Genomic DNA, 18846 nt, shown 5'->3' on the forward strand with positions numbered 1-18846 from the left:
TTAATTTGAAATGATTATTGCAAGAGAGGAAAGAACTATTGCAATAGGAAGAATCAGAAGCATTTGCAGTGGAAGAATGTATTGACCAAAGATCTACGTGTCTCAAGTATCAGGCAGAAAGGGATTTTCTTTCATAGTGAGGTATTAACAAGGCTAGAAAGTACTGAATATGAGGAAGTGGGATGACCAGGAGAGGCATGATGGGGCTGAAGTCAGAGAATATTTTACTCTGAAGCCAGCCTATTTTCAGGAGGGGCTGTTAAGGATGGGTTGTCTGCTGGGTTTATTGTTGAATTTTGAGAGTTTTTTATATTTCCCAGATACTGGTTCTTTGCTGTGGTTTGCACATATTTTTCTTCCAGTCTGTAGTTGTCTTTTTATCCTCATAACATGGGCTTTCTCAGATCCTAAGTTTAAATTTTGATGAATTCCAGTTTATATTCATGGATTGTACTTTGTGTGTCAAGCCAGATCTCTTTGCCAAAATTCCAAAGATTTTCTTCTTCTTTTTTTATTTTTTAACAGTTTATAGTTTTACATGTAACATTTAAGTTCAAGGTCAATTTTGAATTAAAAAATTTTTTATTGATTGATTTTAGAGAGAGAGAGAGAGGAAGGTGGGGGAGGGAGAGAGAAACATCCATTTGTTGTTCCAGTTATTTCTATATTCATTGGTTGCTTTTTGTACTCATGTGTACCCTGACCAGAGATTGAACCTGCAATCTTGGCATATTAGGATGATGTTCTAACCAACTGAGATACCTGGCCATGGTGATTTTTAGTTATTTGTTATGTAAAGTGTAAGAATTAGATTGAGGTGTGTTTATTTATTTGCCTATAAGATGTTCAACAGTTTGTTGAAAAGCTTATCTTTCTTCCATTGAATTACTTTTACATTGTTATCAAAAATCAATTGAGCATGTTTGTACATTTTTATTTCTGGATTCTATGTTCTTTTTTTGTTTTTGTTTTTAAATCTATGTGTCTATTCCTCAGCCAATACTAGACAATTTTGATTACTGTAGCTATGTAATAGGCCTTGAAATTGAGTAGACTGCTTCTTCCTACTTTATTCATCTTTTCTACAACAATTTTAGGTCTTTTAGTAGGCTTCTTATATAAATTTTAGAATAACCTTGTTTATATCTGCAAAAAAATCTTGTTGAAATTTTTATCAGAATTGTATTAAATTCATGCATCAGTGTGGGGAGAATTGACAATTTTATCATGTTGAGTCTTTCTAGTCCATGGGTATTTAGATCTTCTTGGATTTCTTTATCAGTGTTTTGTGCTTTTCAACTTAAAAATACGTATATGTTTGGTTACAGTAGTTTCTATCCTCATGCCCACTTAAGGCATCTCTTCATCAGCTCTCTATTGATACTCCTGCGTCATTGGTTTTGGGACTACCAGGTCATTTCCGCTAGCGATCATTTCTCCCAGCATAAAAAAAAAACAAACCAAAATTGTATTTTTCTTTGATGCCACTTCTCTTCTGTCTGTTGCTTTATTTCTTGGTCTTCTTTGTAGCAAAACTCTTCAAAAGATTAGCCTGTACTTGCCGTTCCCAGTTTTCTTCTGTCTTGAATCAGTTTCTTTCTCATACACGTCCCCACGTTGTCAAAGTATTGTGGTATCTATATTGTTAAATTGTGGTCCTTATCCTTCTTGACTTTTGAACAACATTGATATAGTTGATCTCCTACCTAAGTTTCTTCACTTTGCTTGAGGGAATTGAAGATCAAAACAAGATATAATTTGATTCTCATTAGATCTCCCCTCAGGTCAAGAAGTTTGGTAAATTTAAGTATAGTATAAGGAAAACTCAAGCATTGCTAGTGAGAATGTAAGTTGATACTACCACCTTAGAAACAGTTTAATGATAGTAAGGTTGAAGATAACTCAAAGTCTTTTTATCCAGAGGTTTCACTACTAGGTGCTTATCCTAGAGAAACTTTTACACATGAGACTTCTATACGATTGCTTATTGCAATATGGTTTATAATAGCAAAAAGTCTCTTAGAAGGGGAATGTATGTGGTTTATTCATATAATGCAACCATGTTCAACCTTTTTCATCTCATGGCACATATAAACTAACTACTCAAATTCTGTGCACACCAAATATATATATATATATATTTGCCAGTCTGACAAAAAAAATAGTTTTAATTTTGATTTCGTTCCCAGCAGACAGCTATTATTGTGTCGGCTGTTGTCATTTTTTAATTTGCCAATTTATGAAGGGAAAATAGGTGAGTGTCCCTGACTAAATAGTCAGGTATTGCATGTTTTAAAAATTCTTGTGGCACCTCAGTGGGCCTCTTGTAGCGTACTGGTTGAAAATTGCTGATATAATGGGATATCATCTAGCAATTGCATTGAATAAACTAGAACTACTTGTCTCAGGATAGGTAAATCTCAAAAACATAATGTTAAGTGAAAACTAAGTATGAAAAGAGAAGTACTTTATGATATATTTTGTATAATAGGATATTATACAAAGTGGTGCTTTTCTTGTCATCTAAGCATTTTCCCTGGAGCTCAAAGCTGAGGACAGTAGCTGACAAAGGATTCCTGCAGTGTGAACAGATGTGCTTAACTTGCTGGGAAATGCTATAATTTGTCCTGGAACTCTGTTACTTCCAGTCTGTACAAGATAGAGCCTTTAATGGAGGAAGGGTTCTTTGAAGAGTTACCAGCCCAAGAGGGAGTGTTGTAGGTCTTACTGTTCTCCTTGTGGGTTGCAAACAATTCCTCTGGAACACTGGGACTTTTCCGGAAGGAAGATGTTTGCTTGGCTGGATTCCTGCTAGGTTGCAGAAAATAATTAGGATTCCCTGGGGTGCTTGCTATCTGAGTGGAGTGTTAGAGAATTCTTGGGGAAATGTGATATGGGTCCTTTGGAGTCATTGAAGGCCCAGCAAATGGGGGTTGCTGCTGCTTTACTGAGGAAGTGTAAAGGGTAAGAGGTACATAAAGTGACCTTGCAATGTCAGAGCCAGAGGGAGAGCTTTCTCTGTGTGTGATATTAACTCAGTGATACTGAGTTAAGGGTATTTCCTTGCGCTAACCAAACACTTTATAGAGGCTGGATCGGCTAGAGACTTGAAAGAGACTTAGATCTAAGAGAGGTGCCTGCTCTGCAGAAGCAGCCCAAGGACTATTTATACCACTAAGATAGGGGCTGAGGAGGAGTTTTGAGAAGTGAGCTGGAGAGTGTCTGTTTCGCACCAGAGAATGTTGCAGAGGGAGGTTCTGTTAAGAAAACCAGAGTTGAACAGTGAAGTGGTAAAAATGGATTTCATTCAGACACTATTGCAATAGGGAAAAAGAAGCCCTCAGTATAGAACTGGGCTCAATTCCACATACAGCAAGGACAGTTGTGGATTTAAAGCCAACAAGCAGAATGAGGGGGTCAATGGATGGAAAATATTAAGAGGAGACATCAAGAATGGTATTCTTGCTAAACTAATTGAACAGGATTCTTGCTGAAGGTAGGCCAGAGTGATTGGATATCAAGGATGGGAGATTCTCTTTACTGAATAGGGTTCTTGGTAAAACTGGACTATGTTGTCCAGTAAGGGCAGGGCCCAAGGTTGAGGTCTAGTTGAGCAGAGAACTCAGAGGAGTTGGACTAAAGTTTGGTCAAAGAGAGAGTCTTTGTTTCATGGGATAAATTTTAGAATTTTAGAAGGCCTCACATGAGAGAGCCAACAGTTGGTATTGCCAATGACTGAGGGATTTTTATTGCTGAGAGAAAAGTACAATCTGTATAGTATGAACTTTGCTCCTTTATTTCTCATTTTTCCACCTTTATGCCCATCCTGTGATAGGCAGAATATTCCTTCCCCTTGCCCCAAAGATAACAAGTCTCAATACCTGGAACTTGTGTTACTTTATAAGGGAAAAAGACTTTGCAAGAATGATAAAACGAAGGGTCTTGCAATGGGGAGATTATCCTGGATATTCAGGTGGACCCTATATGTAATCACATGTATTCTGTTTTAAAGATTTTATTTATTTATTTTTAGAGAGAGGGGAAGGGAGGGAGAAAGGGAGAGAAACATCAATGTGAGAGAAACATCTATTGGTTGCCTCCTGCATGCACCCAAACCGGGACCAAACCCACAACTCAGGCATGTGCCGTGACCAGGAATTGAATGGTTACCTTTTTGGTTTGCTGGATGACGCCCTACCAGCTGGGCCACACTGGTCATAGCTAATCACATGTATTCATTTTAAAAAGATTTCATTTATTCTTTTTTAGAGAAAGGGGAAGGGAGGGAGAAAGGGAGAGAAACATTGATGTTCGAGAAAAACTGATTGGTTGCTTCTTGCACACCCCCAACCCAGGCATGTGCCCTGACTGGGAATAGAAACAGAGACCTTTCAGTTTGCAGGGTGGTGCTCAATCCACTGAGCCACACAAGCCAGGGCCTAATCACATGTATTATAAGAGGGAGCAGAGGGAGATTTGAACATACATGCAGAGAAGGCTATATGAAGCTGACCAGCTGGATTTGAAAAAGGTGTCCTCAAGTATTGGAGTGGTGTCACCACAAGCCAGGAAGTACTAGAACCCCACCAGAGCTGGAAGTGGCAAAGAATGGCTTCTCCCCTAGAGCCTCCAGATGGAGCTTGGCCCTGCTGACACCTTGTGATATTGATATTTGATTTTGGACTTCCGACCTCCAGAACTGTAAGATAATAAGTCACTTACAGCAGCAATGGGAAACTAACACATATACCATCCCATAGTACAATAATATGTTTGCATAGCAATAGGAACACAGATGACAGGACAGTTAATTCTCCCTGAGGAGAACAAGAATGGATATGGTGACATTGGAATTGAATTGAAGGATTTGAAAAGTTTGCCAGACCTGAGATGCAATGTGCCTTCTGAGTAGAATGCTGACATGAGCAAAACCTACTGAGGTTTTGAAAGTACATGACTTCTTGGAATGGCTATTAACATGTAGGGAGCTTAGTAGGAAATGGTTGATACTAAAACTGGAAAAATAAATTGGGGTGGTTCGTTCAGTTTTGTATGATTGCTGGAATTTTCTTTTTTTACCATATCTGTATACTCTTAAGAATTCTAAGCAGGGGAACAGCAAAATGTTGAGGATGTTGTGGAGGCAAAACAAAAGAACTGACAAGGGTTTCTTTGGAGAAAAGTAGTTAAGACTTCGTAACTAATTAATTAACATCTGACATTTTGGGAGACAGTCAAGGTTGAATGAGTTTTTACTTTGGACATTTGATAGTTAGAAGTGCCTTCTAGTAAATAGTATAGGAAAGAGGAAGAATATATTGTAGAGGTGATGAGGAAGAAAAAATTATTGGATGATCTTATAAAATTTCATATCTAATCCTATTTTCTTGCTCAAAATTCCCTGATTCTCTTTTGCATACTGAACTAGAGGCCAAAGTGCCTTTGTTTATTTTCATTTGAAGATGAGATTTGTACATTTCTTCTTTTAAGATTTTCAGTGTTTCTATATTTGCATTTTGGTAATTATATTTAACTAATTTACATGTGTACTTGATCCATAAAGTTAAAAAAAACAACTTACAATTCCTAAAAGATATTTTCTCAGAATTTTCCAGACATAGGGCATTCTGTGTGTGCTCCAGCTTTCTGAGGCTAGTTGGAAATGTGGCCAGGACTTGAGTTAGGGCTGCTGGTGAGAAGAGTTGGCTGTGTGTGTGAAGGGCAGGAGGGAGGGAAGGTAACTTCCATAATCAGTTCAACTGCGAGTTATATTATAAGACTATTAGTCAGAATCTTAGAGTTGGAGGATCATATTGGGAATTAATCTCAACTGAAATATGAAATTGGACATATTCTGTAATGCAAGGATGTGGTGGTCAAGTGGACATTTATATCCAAATGCAGTATTGACTCATTCTTTGCAATGTACAGTATTTGAATAAGGATAATTTAACAGCTTCATATATAATGGAGAAACAATGAAAGGATTGCCTTTTTGAAAGAAATGAGGATGTATTGTCATTTTTTTCCAATATTGCATTTGATATTTTTGCCTATGCCATGAAAATGAAAAACCACACTTATTTGCAGATTTGATTGTATTATTAGACTATTCAAAGAAATCATCAAAAAAATCAGAGGTTACATTTTTACATTGTGACCAGATACAAGATAAATCTGAACATTTGTAGTCCCGTATACTAGTTATAACCAGCTCCAAAATACAATGAAAATTGTTTATGTAGATTCCCCATCTGCATAGTACTTACCAAAATAACTCAGAATTGTATGTCAGGATAAACTAGATTTTGCTGCAGAAGCAACCCTAAAATTTAGTGGTTTAAGTGTTTGTGGTTGAGTACGCATGCATTGTGGGTTGGATAGTGGCTGCCCTTTGACCCAGACTAATCAGTACTGTCTGGAACATTGCCAGTTTCCATGGCAGTGGGAAAGAGGTGGGGTTGGGGGGCAGAGGGATGGTATAATGGCTCTTAAAACCTATTCTCTGAAAGCAACATATCTTTTATTTGTATTCTGTTAGTTAAAAAACAGTTAATCACTTGGGCATACTTAACTTTCAAGGAACCAAGGACAAACAGTCCTACCATGTGTTTGGAAAGAGAGCTGAAAATATTTGATGGGTGGTACTAGTAGATTACAGTATGAATATATAAGTCAAGACCAAAAGAGCCCAGGAAGAGGAATAATGGGTGTAACTATAAAAAGTATATTCCTTGAAGTATATTGAAAGCTTCAGTAATTCTAAAAATGCAACAGAAGTGTTTAGATCAGTAAGAAAAAGGCCAATATCTAATCAATATACATAAAAATCTGATTAAAATATTTTTAACAAACAAATTTTAGAACTCAGAGTAAAATTGCCAAAGGATAAGAATGGAAAATTCTCAAAGAAGAAATAGAGCAGGATATTATATTTAAAATTGAAATTTCTATTTAAATTTGGGGAGAATTTAAAAATAACACCTAGTGTCAGTGAGTTTATAGAAAAATGATTAATTGTATATTGCTAGTGGGATTATAAATATAATCCCTTTGCAAAAACAATTTAGATATCATATCAAGAACCATAAAAATATTTATACTCTTTAAGAATCCCTTTCCATGAAGTTTACTTCAGTTAAAAAGAAATGTTAAATGAGTTAAAATAAGTATTTTTTAGTGAGGAAAAATCCATTCATTTATTCTTTGATTTAAGGGCACTAATATGCCACTCTCTGTGCATGCTGAGCACTGGGAATATACAAATAATTAGGGTTCTTGCCCTGTCATAGCTGCAGTCTAATGGCGTAGAGAATGTTGAAGACATAGAAGAGGCATGCCTGAGAAATAACCATCAGTTTAGTTAGGACAGCATATTTCAACCAGTGTGCCACAAAAAATTTTAAAACATTCATTACCTAACTATTTAGTCAGTGGCACTGACCTCTTTTTCCTTAGATTGTCAAATTAAAAATGACAACAGCCAACACAACAATAGCTATCCAGTGTGAATGAATCAAAATTTTACCTATTTTTTTTGTCAGATTGGCAAAACTATATTTTTTGGCGTGCTGCAGAATTTTAGTAATTATTTTATGTGTGGCATGAGAAGAAAAAGGTTGAAAATTGCCGAGTTAGGGAATGTAAGAATAAGCTGAATGTTCAGTGATTGGGAAATGTTTCAGTATGTTTCAATATATCAATTTAATTAAATATTTTGAAGTAGTTAAAAGCAGTGCAGTACTTATAAAAATTCTGTGTAATGGCATGAGGAAATATAAAAGGGAAGAATATAAAATATGAGTATTCTGATTATAGATTGCATAAAATATATAAACACTTTGTCCTGGCTGGTGTGGCTCAGTTGGTTGGAGCATTATCTTGTAGACTGAAACGTCACTGGTTCTATTCCTGGTCAGGGCACATACCCAGGTTGTGGATTTGATCCATGGTGGGAGTGCATACAAAAAAGCAACTAATTGATGTTTCTCTTTTTCTCTCCCTTCCTCTTTCTCTAAAAGCAATGAAAAAATGTCCTTGGGTGAGGATTAAAAAAAAAGAAAGAAAAAATATATACATGTAGGCAAATAAGGATTGTATAGCAGAGTAGAAAGTAATTTGAAAAATCAGGTTTAATAAAAAATGCCTCCTCCTAAAAACACATAATTCCCATCTAATTAATGGGGAGAAAAAAAAAACCCAGACAAATTCCAGTTGAGGGACTTTCTGCAAAATACCTGACTAGTCCTCTTCAAAACTGCGAGCTTATCAAAAACAACAGAAGTCTGAGAAATTGTCCTAGCCGAGAGGAGCCTAGGGAGCCATTTTTTAAATGTAATGTGATATCCTAGATGGATCCTGGAACAGAAAAAGGACATTATGTAAAAACTAAGGAAAGTTGAACAAAGTATCGTATCGTATCGGCAGCCGTCCGTCTCGAGAGACGATGGTGTAGCTTCTTAAGAGTCTATCTGCACCGCCGAGAATGGTTGTGCAGTCCGACTCGGGAGTGACACGGTATCTGTCTCCTCCCGTGTTGAATCGACATCTTGCGATGACGCTGGAGTGTCCTCTCCAGTGAAGCTGAAGCTGAAGCTACAGAGCCTGGGCAGGGTGATATGGAGGGTCTGCTGTTGCCCATGCAGCAGACCCCCCCTCTCTTCGCAGCTGAAGGGTCCAAGGGAAAGATGGAGTCAATACAGCTTGGCTTCAGGTGCGCCGCAGGAGTTGCCGGTGTTGACTACAACGTCAAACCGCCTTAGGGACTCCGGCTCCGGATTTTCTGTCGGGGTTTACTCCCTTAGCCTTTCCCCTGAAGAGGTATGCCGCAAGGCAGCGGAGGTTTTTTGGAGTCAGAGTTTTCCTTCTCTGATGTGCCCTGACTGGAAGATCGAACCAGTGACACTTAGCTTGCAGGCCGATGCTCAATCCACTGAGCCAAACCAGCCAGGACGAACAAAGTATAGACTTCAGTTAATAATAATGTTTCATTAATTGTAACAAATGTACCATACTAGTAATGTTGGATGCTAATAATAGAGGAAACTGGGTGTGTGGAATATGGGAACTCTGTTTTCGTAACTCTTTAACTATCCTAAAAAGTAGTGTATTTTTAAGAGAAAATGTACATATAGGCATTTGTTAATCAAATGTCTGTGGAAAGAAAAAAAGTATGCCAAATTTATGCATATTATTACAAATATGTGTGTATATATGGATTAATGCTAGAAAGAAATGAAGTGATAACAAGTTTTTGAAGAAGCTAGAAGGTGATGAATATTTTCCTGGCCTAAAATTTGTTGGAAACAAGCAATGTTAATTTGATAGTTTGGATTGAGGTAATGGTGGTACCACAACATAGAGAGCCTGTGTCTCAAGCTGGGTTCTGGTTATTAGAAGCAGCACTCAGGTACTGTTAGCCAAGGATCTGGGACCACAGAAGAACACACAATTTGTAAGAGACCAGTTGCTTATTGGAAAAAATTTGAAATCTTTCCATTATATAACCACATAATTTTTGTCCAATCTTCCTGTAAAGAAGTGTGCATCAAATAGCTTAGTGAACGATTCTGTTTTGAGTGTGGTGCCATCTGCTGGCACAATTAATTAAAAACATTTTTAAAGTTATTTTAGGGTTTGGTGTGGCTACTGGTTTTCGTTGTCATTTATTATTCACTTGGTAATATGTTTTATGCTTGTGTTGCCTTTTTTCATGATATATAATCAATATTTCTTTGTAAAAATCCTTATGGTATCCGTAGAATTTAGTTCAGGTGTTAAGATGGCCTCACATTGGCCCCTTGATTTGTTAAGACTTAGAAATGCATTATATACACAGAGACCTTTTTTCTTTTCTATTTTCTTCTTGTCAGCAACGCTATGTAGTATTCTAATTTCATCTTATGTATTTAATGGAATTAAATTTTAGCAGCATAATTATTTAATTAAGTACCTTTAGCTCCTTGAATCAGAGTCCACCCTTGTAGAATGATTCCTGACCACAGACATTTACACAGTACAAGTCATAAGCATATGGTTAAGCCCTAATGGTTTGCTAATTCACCTGTGTATATTGGCTATGCACCAAAGGCAGACTGGCAGGTAACATGGATGTGCCCTAGAATTTTATTGAATTGATTTCTCTTTTTTTTTTAAGTTTGATAATGCATTTAATTAATTTAGAATTATGCATCTATTTAAACATATTTGCCATTATATTTTTTAATTGTCTACATAGTCTTTGCTCATTTTTCAAATGTGTTATAATATTTATGCTTTTCTCAAAATTTTTTTAAATTAGGATTTTTCTTGCCAGTATTCTTTTATTTAAGTCTTTGTTCTGGCTGGAAGTTTTCTGATTTAAGGAGTAAGGTGGGAATCTATAGGAAGAGTCCTTAGGCAGACTGAGGCCTGGTCTTGCCAGGGTATAGTCACATCTCTGAGAAGCCTGGGAACAGATCTTCAATTTATTTTGTCTGGAAATAAATGTTTAGGAAAAGTCCTGGAGCCATTTTGAACAAGTTACTTAGACCTGATGTGCACGAAGCAAATGGCCAGAGTTCCCAGAGCACTCCAGAGGTTCCGGGGAGTTGAGGGGCACAAAGACTCCCCAAGAACAGGAGGGTGTGCATGTTTCTCTCACCAGGGAATGGTATAGGCATCTGTATGTTCTTATGGGGAGTGTGGCTGACCTGGGAAGCCTCCACCTGGGAGCTTGCTGCCTTGAATTCTGCCCTGTTCCTGTTATTTTCAGGCTCATACCATCTGCCATTGCAAAAACTATAGCCTTGGTTTTATTTATTGGCATCTTTCCATTCAAGCATGTTGGAGCCTGCTGAAATTTAAAAAAATCCCAAATGACTAGCCAGTTGTCTTTTTTATACCATTTATTAAGTATCTTTTCCTCCTGATTTTAATTTTCATTCTTCGAGCTCTATTCCATCGCTCTGTTTATAACCAATGTCCCTCTTTTTACATTAGTTTGCTTTTTAACATTATAATTGCTGGTCTCTTCCCTTACTCTTCTTTCTGAATATTCCTGAACTTACCCACCTTGTATGTTTGTTTTCAGACATACTATACCATAGAACCTATTGGAGAATCTTTTCTGACTTACAAAACATCTACATTTGGTTGGTAGTAAACCTAGAAGCACTCGTCCAATAGAGGATTCTTTGCTCTACATCACCTCCCTGTTTTTATATAGGTATATGAATGTAAACTAAAGATTTAATAGGTATAACATTTTTAAAAAGCTAACCAGGCTTCACACAGACACCTGGTAATTGGTTGATTGATTTTATAATTCTACCTGGGCATGTGAATAAATGTATTATGGCATTTATCATCGTGGCATACAAGCCAGCATTTATACAGCAGGTATAGGCGTACCTGCTGTATAAACTTGAGTTCTAACATGCTGATTTCTCTTAGCAATAGTGTATAGTAGCTGAGCTTATCCCAGTTCTTCTCATTCCTGTCTGCTATTTCAGCAGCAGCTCTGGGAGGTACTTTTTCTCCTTCCAGTTCTCTTTAGCAAGTACCAGGTCTTCCTAGTGGCTGTAATTTTTATACTCCCAATACTATATAAAATCATTGTATGTTAGCCTTAGAAGAAATCTTGGAGGACTTCAAATCTAGTAGTTTTTGAACTTTAAAAAAAAGAATTTTTAAAGAGCAGCTGAATTATGGTTGTTTTTTTAAAAATAATTTTTTTAAGAAATCTGATATAAAGCCTTAAAATCTAAAAATAGGATAAATAACAGTTTAAAAAGGGAATGAATAGAATGGGGCTGGGAATCTTTTAGCTCTTTGATGTCCTGATATTGGTTCTTGAAGCAACTCAGGGAACTCTATGCAGATCTTATTCATCCTCCTCTTTTTATAAATAAGGAACCTGAATGAGTCTTTGCTGGGATGTAGCCTAGATAAGAGTGGTAGTCTTTCAATTTAATGGTCTCAAAGACTTTTTCTTTTACACCAAGCTGTTTCTCATGGAATTATTGCGTTTTTTAAAGTTACAATGACCTACATATGTATTTTTTAATTAGTAATACTTTTCTTGGCAGAGCTATCAATTAAATTGCTTCTTGGTTCCTGTTAAAATCAAGGAAAAATTATAGAATTTTAAATACCATTAAATGTTTGTGTGTTGAATTGTATCTGATATAATAGCAAATTTGTAATTAAAAAATAAATAGTGTTTATACATTTATACGATATACTTATTTACATGAACACAGTAGTTTTTTATTTTATATCTTTAAAGTTTAAAAACTATAGTTGTTATTTCTAGGCCTAGTGATACTGGTTATCTTGATAGACAGTGTTGGCATTTGTCATATTGACAGTGTACTAATTCTAGAGACAAACCAGTTTCCAATCTGTTTAAAAGTGAGAAATAAATTTAAGTTCTGAATTACAATTTTTCATTTTGTTTATTGGGAATAAAACAGGTGGGAAATTTGCTTGAACACCATTTCTTTTTATGAGAAAAACTCTTCCTCTCTAGAATTTCTCTTGGGACACATTTAAAGCCATCTTTAAAAAAAATAAGATTTGACATCTGAGACTGTTGATGAATGCCCCCCCCCAAATATATATTATTTTACTAAAAAGTAAAAACAAATAAAAAATCTTACAGATGGGATAAAATAGTGATTTTTAGTATATTTGGAAGATTATATTTGGAAATTCCAGTGAGACAAAATGGACTGTACAGAAACTGAGAATGGATATCTGGGGATACAAATGACATTAAAGAGCTTGAAAACTAATAGTAAGCCTTAAATACAAATTTATTTTGTTTTATGAATATTTGTTATAAGCCTGGGAAGCAGTATATTTGTCATTAGTAAAAAAGAATAACAATTCACCCTGAACAGATTTTCAAATTGAAATAGTTTTTAAAGTCATTGATTTTTAGACCTTATGTTGTCTTTAATTATGTTTTAACTTAATTATTGGAAAGCTCTTGCTTCTAATGTTTGGCTTATATTTCTTACCTACTTTGTCCTTCCACTCTGGCTTTTAGAGTCCTTGAGGGCAAGAGACCATGTTTGCTATATGTTTACAGTGCTTCTCAGCCACAGTGGAAACTGGCACAAATAGAAAAATCAGCAGTACTGATGCAGTGTATGTTTAAAATTCTGGTGTTTAGGTTTTTTTGTTTTTTCATTTTTTTTAAAAAATATAATTCATTAAAATATTTTAAAAAGCATTATTAATGAAGTTTTTTTGGCACCCTCTTAAACTTGGCACTGGCTTCTCACTTATCCTCCTATAAAATGAGATTCAATTTGGATTATTAAATACCAATGGCCAAAAGAGCATGAATTCTTCTAAGGATCTCATTTTTTCCAGATTTCTTGTTATGCTTTATTGTTTTATTTATATTTACATTTGTGTGTGCATGTGAGAGAGAGAGAAAGAGAAAGAGAGGGTGGGAGGGTGAGAGAGATCAGCATCATGGAAATTTGAACAGATGATATTAGAGCTGAATATGCTCAATTTTTCTGTTTGTATATAACAAAACTATGTCAGTTCTAGATTATATTAAGGAGCTGCCTATGCATAGCAAAGTTTGTTCGTTTTAATATGATTTATTGATTTTGCTCTTATAGCCGTCCCAATTTCTTTTCCCTTCGTTCCTCTCCACCCAGTGACCCCCTTCCCTCCAGTTGTCCCCCCACCTAGTCCATGCCCATTGGTTGTGCATATAGTTCTTCTCAACATCTTCTTGTCTACTCCACTCCCTCCTACTATGCTTCTTAATTCCTGTATCATTTCCCCCCGCCCCCCTCCCAACTGGCCTCCCCCCATAATGTTCCCCATACCTATAATTCTTTTCCCAGTCTCGTTGCTACTTAGTTTGCCTTTGTTTCTGTTCCCTAGCTTCTGTTGTTGGCTGCTGTGGTACAGTTTTCATTTTAATGTTCATAATTTTGTTCCTCTTTCTCCTAAACAAGTTCCTTTAACATTTCATATAACGTAGTTTGGATCTGATGAACTCCTTCAGTTTTACTTTGTCCTGGAAGCGCTTTCTCTGCCCTTCTATTCTAAATGACAGCTTCGCTGGATAGAGTAATCGTGGTTGTAGGTCTTTGCTTTTCATTACTTTGAATATTTCTTGCCAGTCCCTTCTTGCCTGCAGAGTCTCCTTTGAAAAATCAGCTAATAATCTAATAGTCTAATTCTCTTCTTCTCTCTTTGCTGCTTTTAAGATTCTCTCTTTATCCTTAATTTTTGACATTGTGATTATAATGTATCTTGGTGTGGTTCTCCCTGGGTCCAGTTTATTTGGAACTCTCTATGCTTCCTGGACCTGTAAGTCTATTTCCTTCCCCAGGTTAGGGAAGTTCTGCTTCATTATTTTTCACATAATTTTTCAATTTCTTGTTCTTCACCTTCTGGCAACCCTATGATTCAGATGTTGGCCCACTTATAGCTGTCCCATAGGTTTCTGAGCCTCTCCTCATTTTCCTCACTTTTCATTTCCTCTTTCTGCACTGATTGACTGTTTCTTCCTTCCCTGTGTTCGGATTTGTTGATTTGACCCCTGATTTTCTTTCCCTCACCACTAGTTTTGTATGTGTTTTTGTTCATTTCAGCAGGACTAGCCTTCATTCTTTCTTCATCTTGTTTAAGATCTGCTGTTAGGTCTGTAAGCATTTTTATAACCAAAGCTCTGAACTGTGCCTCAGAAAGATTTCCTATCTGCTGCTTCATTAGATTAGATATTTGCTGTCTAGTCAGCTTCGTCACCGGGATATCTATCATGATCTGTGCCATCCTGACAGTTTTGTGTTTACATTTGCTTCCTGGGTGGGGCTGTCACACCTCCTATGCAGTAGGCGGTGGAGCCCTGTGCACTCGTCACTACCAGGCGACCCTTCTCACTACGCTGGGGTGTTTTCTGTGGTGGTGGGGGTCCAAGATGGATGCCTGCCATTCAGTCTCTGTTAAGAGACTGGGAGCCTCCTCCTCCGTCCCCACCCCTCCGGGCCTCACAGTCTGAGGCAATGTGGGGGTCTGCCTTCCCCAGCGTTGGAATCGCGAGCTGACAGGTTTGTTCTGCAGCCAGGGTTGCTCCCAAGGCGCTTTTCGCCTCCCCTTAAATACAGGTGTCTGTGCTTACTGCCATGGCCACTGCTGCCGCTGCCAGCACAGCTTGACCTCTCCGCCCCAGTTTTGCCCTATCTACCCGTCCAGACGAGCACCACTTCTTTATAACTTCATACGTTGGACTTCCATTTATTTTCTGGAACTTCTGGTTATTTCTGGTTTTGCAGTAGTTGTATTCCTTCTTAGTTGTGGAGAGAGACGGAGCATGTCAGTCTAGGCCCCCATCCTGGTCGGAAGTCTCCTGTGTGTGTTTGCCTCTGAGTCTCAGGTAGGGCTGTCGCTCCTGTTTTGTTGTAAGGGGCGGAGCCTTAGGGAATCGTCAGTACAGGGTGACCTGTTTCACCACATTGTGGTGCTGTATGTGAGGGGAGGGGTCTGAGAAGGAACAATGCCTCTTGCCCAGCACTCGCTCTCGCCCCCTTTTCAGGCACTTCTCCCACTTCTGAATGGGACTGACACCTCTCTAGCTGTTGCCCTGGCTGTCGTTCCCAGATTGGATGGGTCTGCAGACTTTCTAGGACCGTGGGTGCCCTTTAAACAAGCGGATTCTGCTGAGAGACTGGCACGTTCTTCCTCTGCCCCAGCCCACACTGATTTGCACAGTCAAAAGCAATGAGGCTTGATTTTAGTTGTGGAGGGAGACACAGCATGTCTGTCTACGTCTCCATCTTGGCTGGAAGTCACAAAGTTTTTATTTAAATAGGAAATTGTACACAGTATATCTTTGAATGGTTATAATTTTCTATGAAACTAGTGTTTAATTGAATTTTTATATAAAAAGTTTCTTTAAGGGTATTGACATTTTTAGAACCATCAAGTGGATTTACATTTTATTATTGTTGTCCCTATGTTCCTTATGCGCCTAAGGATAGATCCTTATAAGACAAGATAATAGCTAAGAATGATAGAATAATAATATCCCTGCATTCCTAGTTTTGGGCATTAGAGTTAATTTGGCATGTGATGAAGGTTTTAAAGTAAGGTGTTAGAGCTAGGGGTAATGTTAGAATAATAGAACAATTGGTCTGAGAGAATGAGAGTTAATTTGATGAAGGGATAAAAGTGTTGTATGGAACTAAAGATGAATTTCAATTACTAATTTGTCACTAATTTCTAGTCTTGCATATTTTCTGTTTTGAGAGTGTACCAAGGGGTATATCTATTTGAACATGGTTTTCCTCTAGAGTATGGACCTCAGAAAAGTTAAAACTTAATCATTTCAATAATTAGCATTCTTCAAATAGTGTAAAAACAGAGAAATATTGAAATATTTTCTGTACCTTTTCTTAGTTCTTTGCCTCTGTGTGATTTTCTCTTTAACAGGAAATCAAACCCCAAAGCCATTATAACCATGGATACAGTGAACCTCTTGGACGGAAAACTCATATTGATGATTACAGCACATGGGACATAGTCAAGGCTACACAGTAAGTTTCTATAGTACAGGTATACCCTACATAACATGGTACTTCTATAACACGGTGTCTCTCTAACACAGTTAAAGAATCGGGGAAAACTCCCGTATAACATGAAACTGGGGAAATCCCTGTATAATACTGAATGTGATAAAAGCATTTAAGAGCTAAAGATAACTCATTTAAAATTTTTCATTTGAGTGCATATGTCATATCAGATTTGCCTGTAGAATTTTAAAATTAATCAGAATTTTAAACCCATTTTGTTCATGGAGTGTTAATTACACTTTAAAACTTTAATTGTGTTTTTCGTTTTGCTACATTACACATACATCTATTAGAAAATTTCAGGTGAGTAATATCCAGCCTTTTTTAAAGAAATGGTAATTATGTTTTTATTTTTGTGAATTAATTTGTAGCCCTGAACTGTGCCTAGTGGAAATAAAAAAATACCTCTTAAAACATTCATATCACTGGAACAAAAATTACAGATTTTGAATTTTTGAAACCTAACCCCCCTTTTTGTACTAGTTCTTTGTATAACACGAATTTGCATAACATGACCTTTGTTAGGAACCTAACAATCATGTTATACAGGGGTTACCGGCAGTTGTTTTCTTCTTTGACACTTTGACATCTATATTTTAAGTGAAAATGAACATATATATTTCTTTATCTTTTTAAATATCCTCTAGTTGTGAGGTATTGTTTTCATCCTTCGGTTCTTTAGACCTGATTCCCTTTAGTTCTTTGTACAAATTTAAAATGGCTGATTTAAAATCTTTGTCTAGTAAGTCCAATGTCTGGGATTGTTTGGGACCAGTTTCTATAACTTGTCTCCCTCTACCCCCCAACACACACATGTATGAGTTATATTTTCTTATTTCTTTGGAGGTTTACAATTTTTTGTTGAAAATTGGACTAGTCAAATAATGTAATGTGACAGGTCTGGATATCCGATTCTTCCAGGGTTTGTTATTGCTTGTAACATTTCTAAACTATTCTGTGAAGTCTGTATCTTGGTCTTTGTGGTCACTGAAGTTTCCACTTGGTTAGTTAGGAGTCAGCTAATGATTGGACAGACTTCCTAAACCCTTAGAATCAGTAAGTCTTGATCTTCATTGAGGGATTCTTTGTGCATGTTGGGGCACTTAGCACTCAGCCAGGTAGCTGACAACTCTGACTTGGCCTTGACTTTCTGCTTGCACAGAACCTCGAGGTCAATCAGAGGTGAGAACTTAGGGCCATCACAAATCTTTGTTGAACACATGCACACAACTAGATGCATGTGCATGGCCTTCTAGATTCCCATGAATATGTCCAGGCCTTTTAAAGCCCCTATGGATAGCTTATTCCTTAGGTTTTGGTTTGTCTGTTTGTCCCAGCTGCTATCCATCTTCTCAAGTACCTGTGATGTTAAAACATTTGGCATACAACCCCAGGGAGAAGCTTTTAATGGGTTTGAGTTAGATCTAATAGGTCGTCGGCAGTCGTCCGTCTCGAGAGACGATGGTGTAGCTTCTTAAGAGTCTATCTGCACCGCCGAGAATGGCTGTGCAGTCCGACTCGGGAGTGACACGGTATCTGTCTCCTCCCGTGTTGAATCGACATCTTGCGATGACGCTGGAGTGTCCTCTCCAGTGAAGCTGAAGCTACAGAGCCTGGGCAGGGTGATATGGAGGGTCTGCTGTTGCCCATGCAGCAGACCCCCCCTCTCTTCGCAGCTGAAGTGTCCAAGGGAAAGACGGAGTCAATACAGCTTGGCTTCAGGTGCGCCGCAGGAGTTGCCGGTATTGACTACAACGTCAAACCGCCTTAGGGACTCCGGCTCCGGATTTTCTGTCGGGGTTTACTCCCTTAGCCTTTCCCCTGAAGAGGTATGCCGCAAGGCAGCGGAGGTTTTTTGGAGTCAGAGTTTTCCTTCTCTGATGTGCCCTGACTGGAAGATCGAACCAGCGACACTTAGCTCGCAGGCCGACGCTCAATCCACTGAGCCAAACCAGCCAGGAGATCTAATAGGTATGGTAAACCTTTTAAGTAGACTTCTGGAGAACAACCAGGCAGGTCAAATAATGACTCCTCTTTGGGAATGAAGCTTTGAAAGAACTCAATCCCTATTCTGCTCAGTTCAATACCAATACCTGTACCAGGAACGGCAAACTTATTTTTCAAGGCTGCTGGGCTGCAGAGGATGGGCCCATGCATGACATGTTAAAATGCCACCAGTCTCTCTGTTCTTCCTGAAATTCAGTTTTTTTCTTGACTAAATACTTCTTGGATTGCTTAAAGCCTTTTGTTAATTGCCAGA

At 37.6% G+C, this 18846-nt stretch overlaps 1 protein-coding gene across 2 annotated transcripts in view; it reads left to right on the forward strand.

Annotated features, from left to right (window-relative positions):
* ZDHHC17 (zDHHC palmitoyltransferase 17) overlaps positions 1-18846 on the forward strand; it is a 93861-nt gene that overhangs the window by 13728 nt on the left and 61287 nt on the right. For both annotated transcript variants that reach the window (XM_090273646.1, XM_090273647.1), the window contains exon 2: positions 16447-16550. In XM_090273646.1, coding sequence (XP_090129772.1) covers positions 16447-16550 — 104 coding nt within the window. The remainder of the gene's footprint in view (positions 1-16446; positions 16551-18846) is intronic.

This window comes from Furipterus horrens, unplaced genomic scaffold, assembly GCF_987537825.1.
Source record: "Furipterus horrens unplaced genomic scaffold, mFurHor1.1.pri manual_scaffold_4, whole genome shotgun sequence".
In the NCBI taxonomy this organism is placed as follows: Eukaryota; Metazoa; Chordata; class Mammalia; order Chiroptera; family Furipteridae; genus Furipterus; species Furipterus horrens.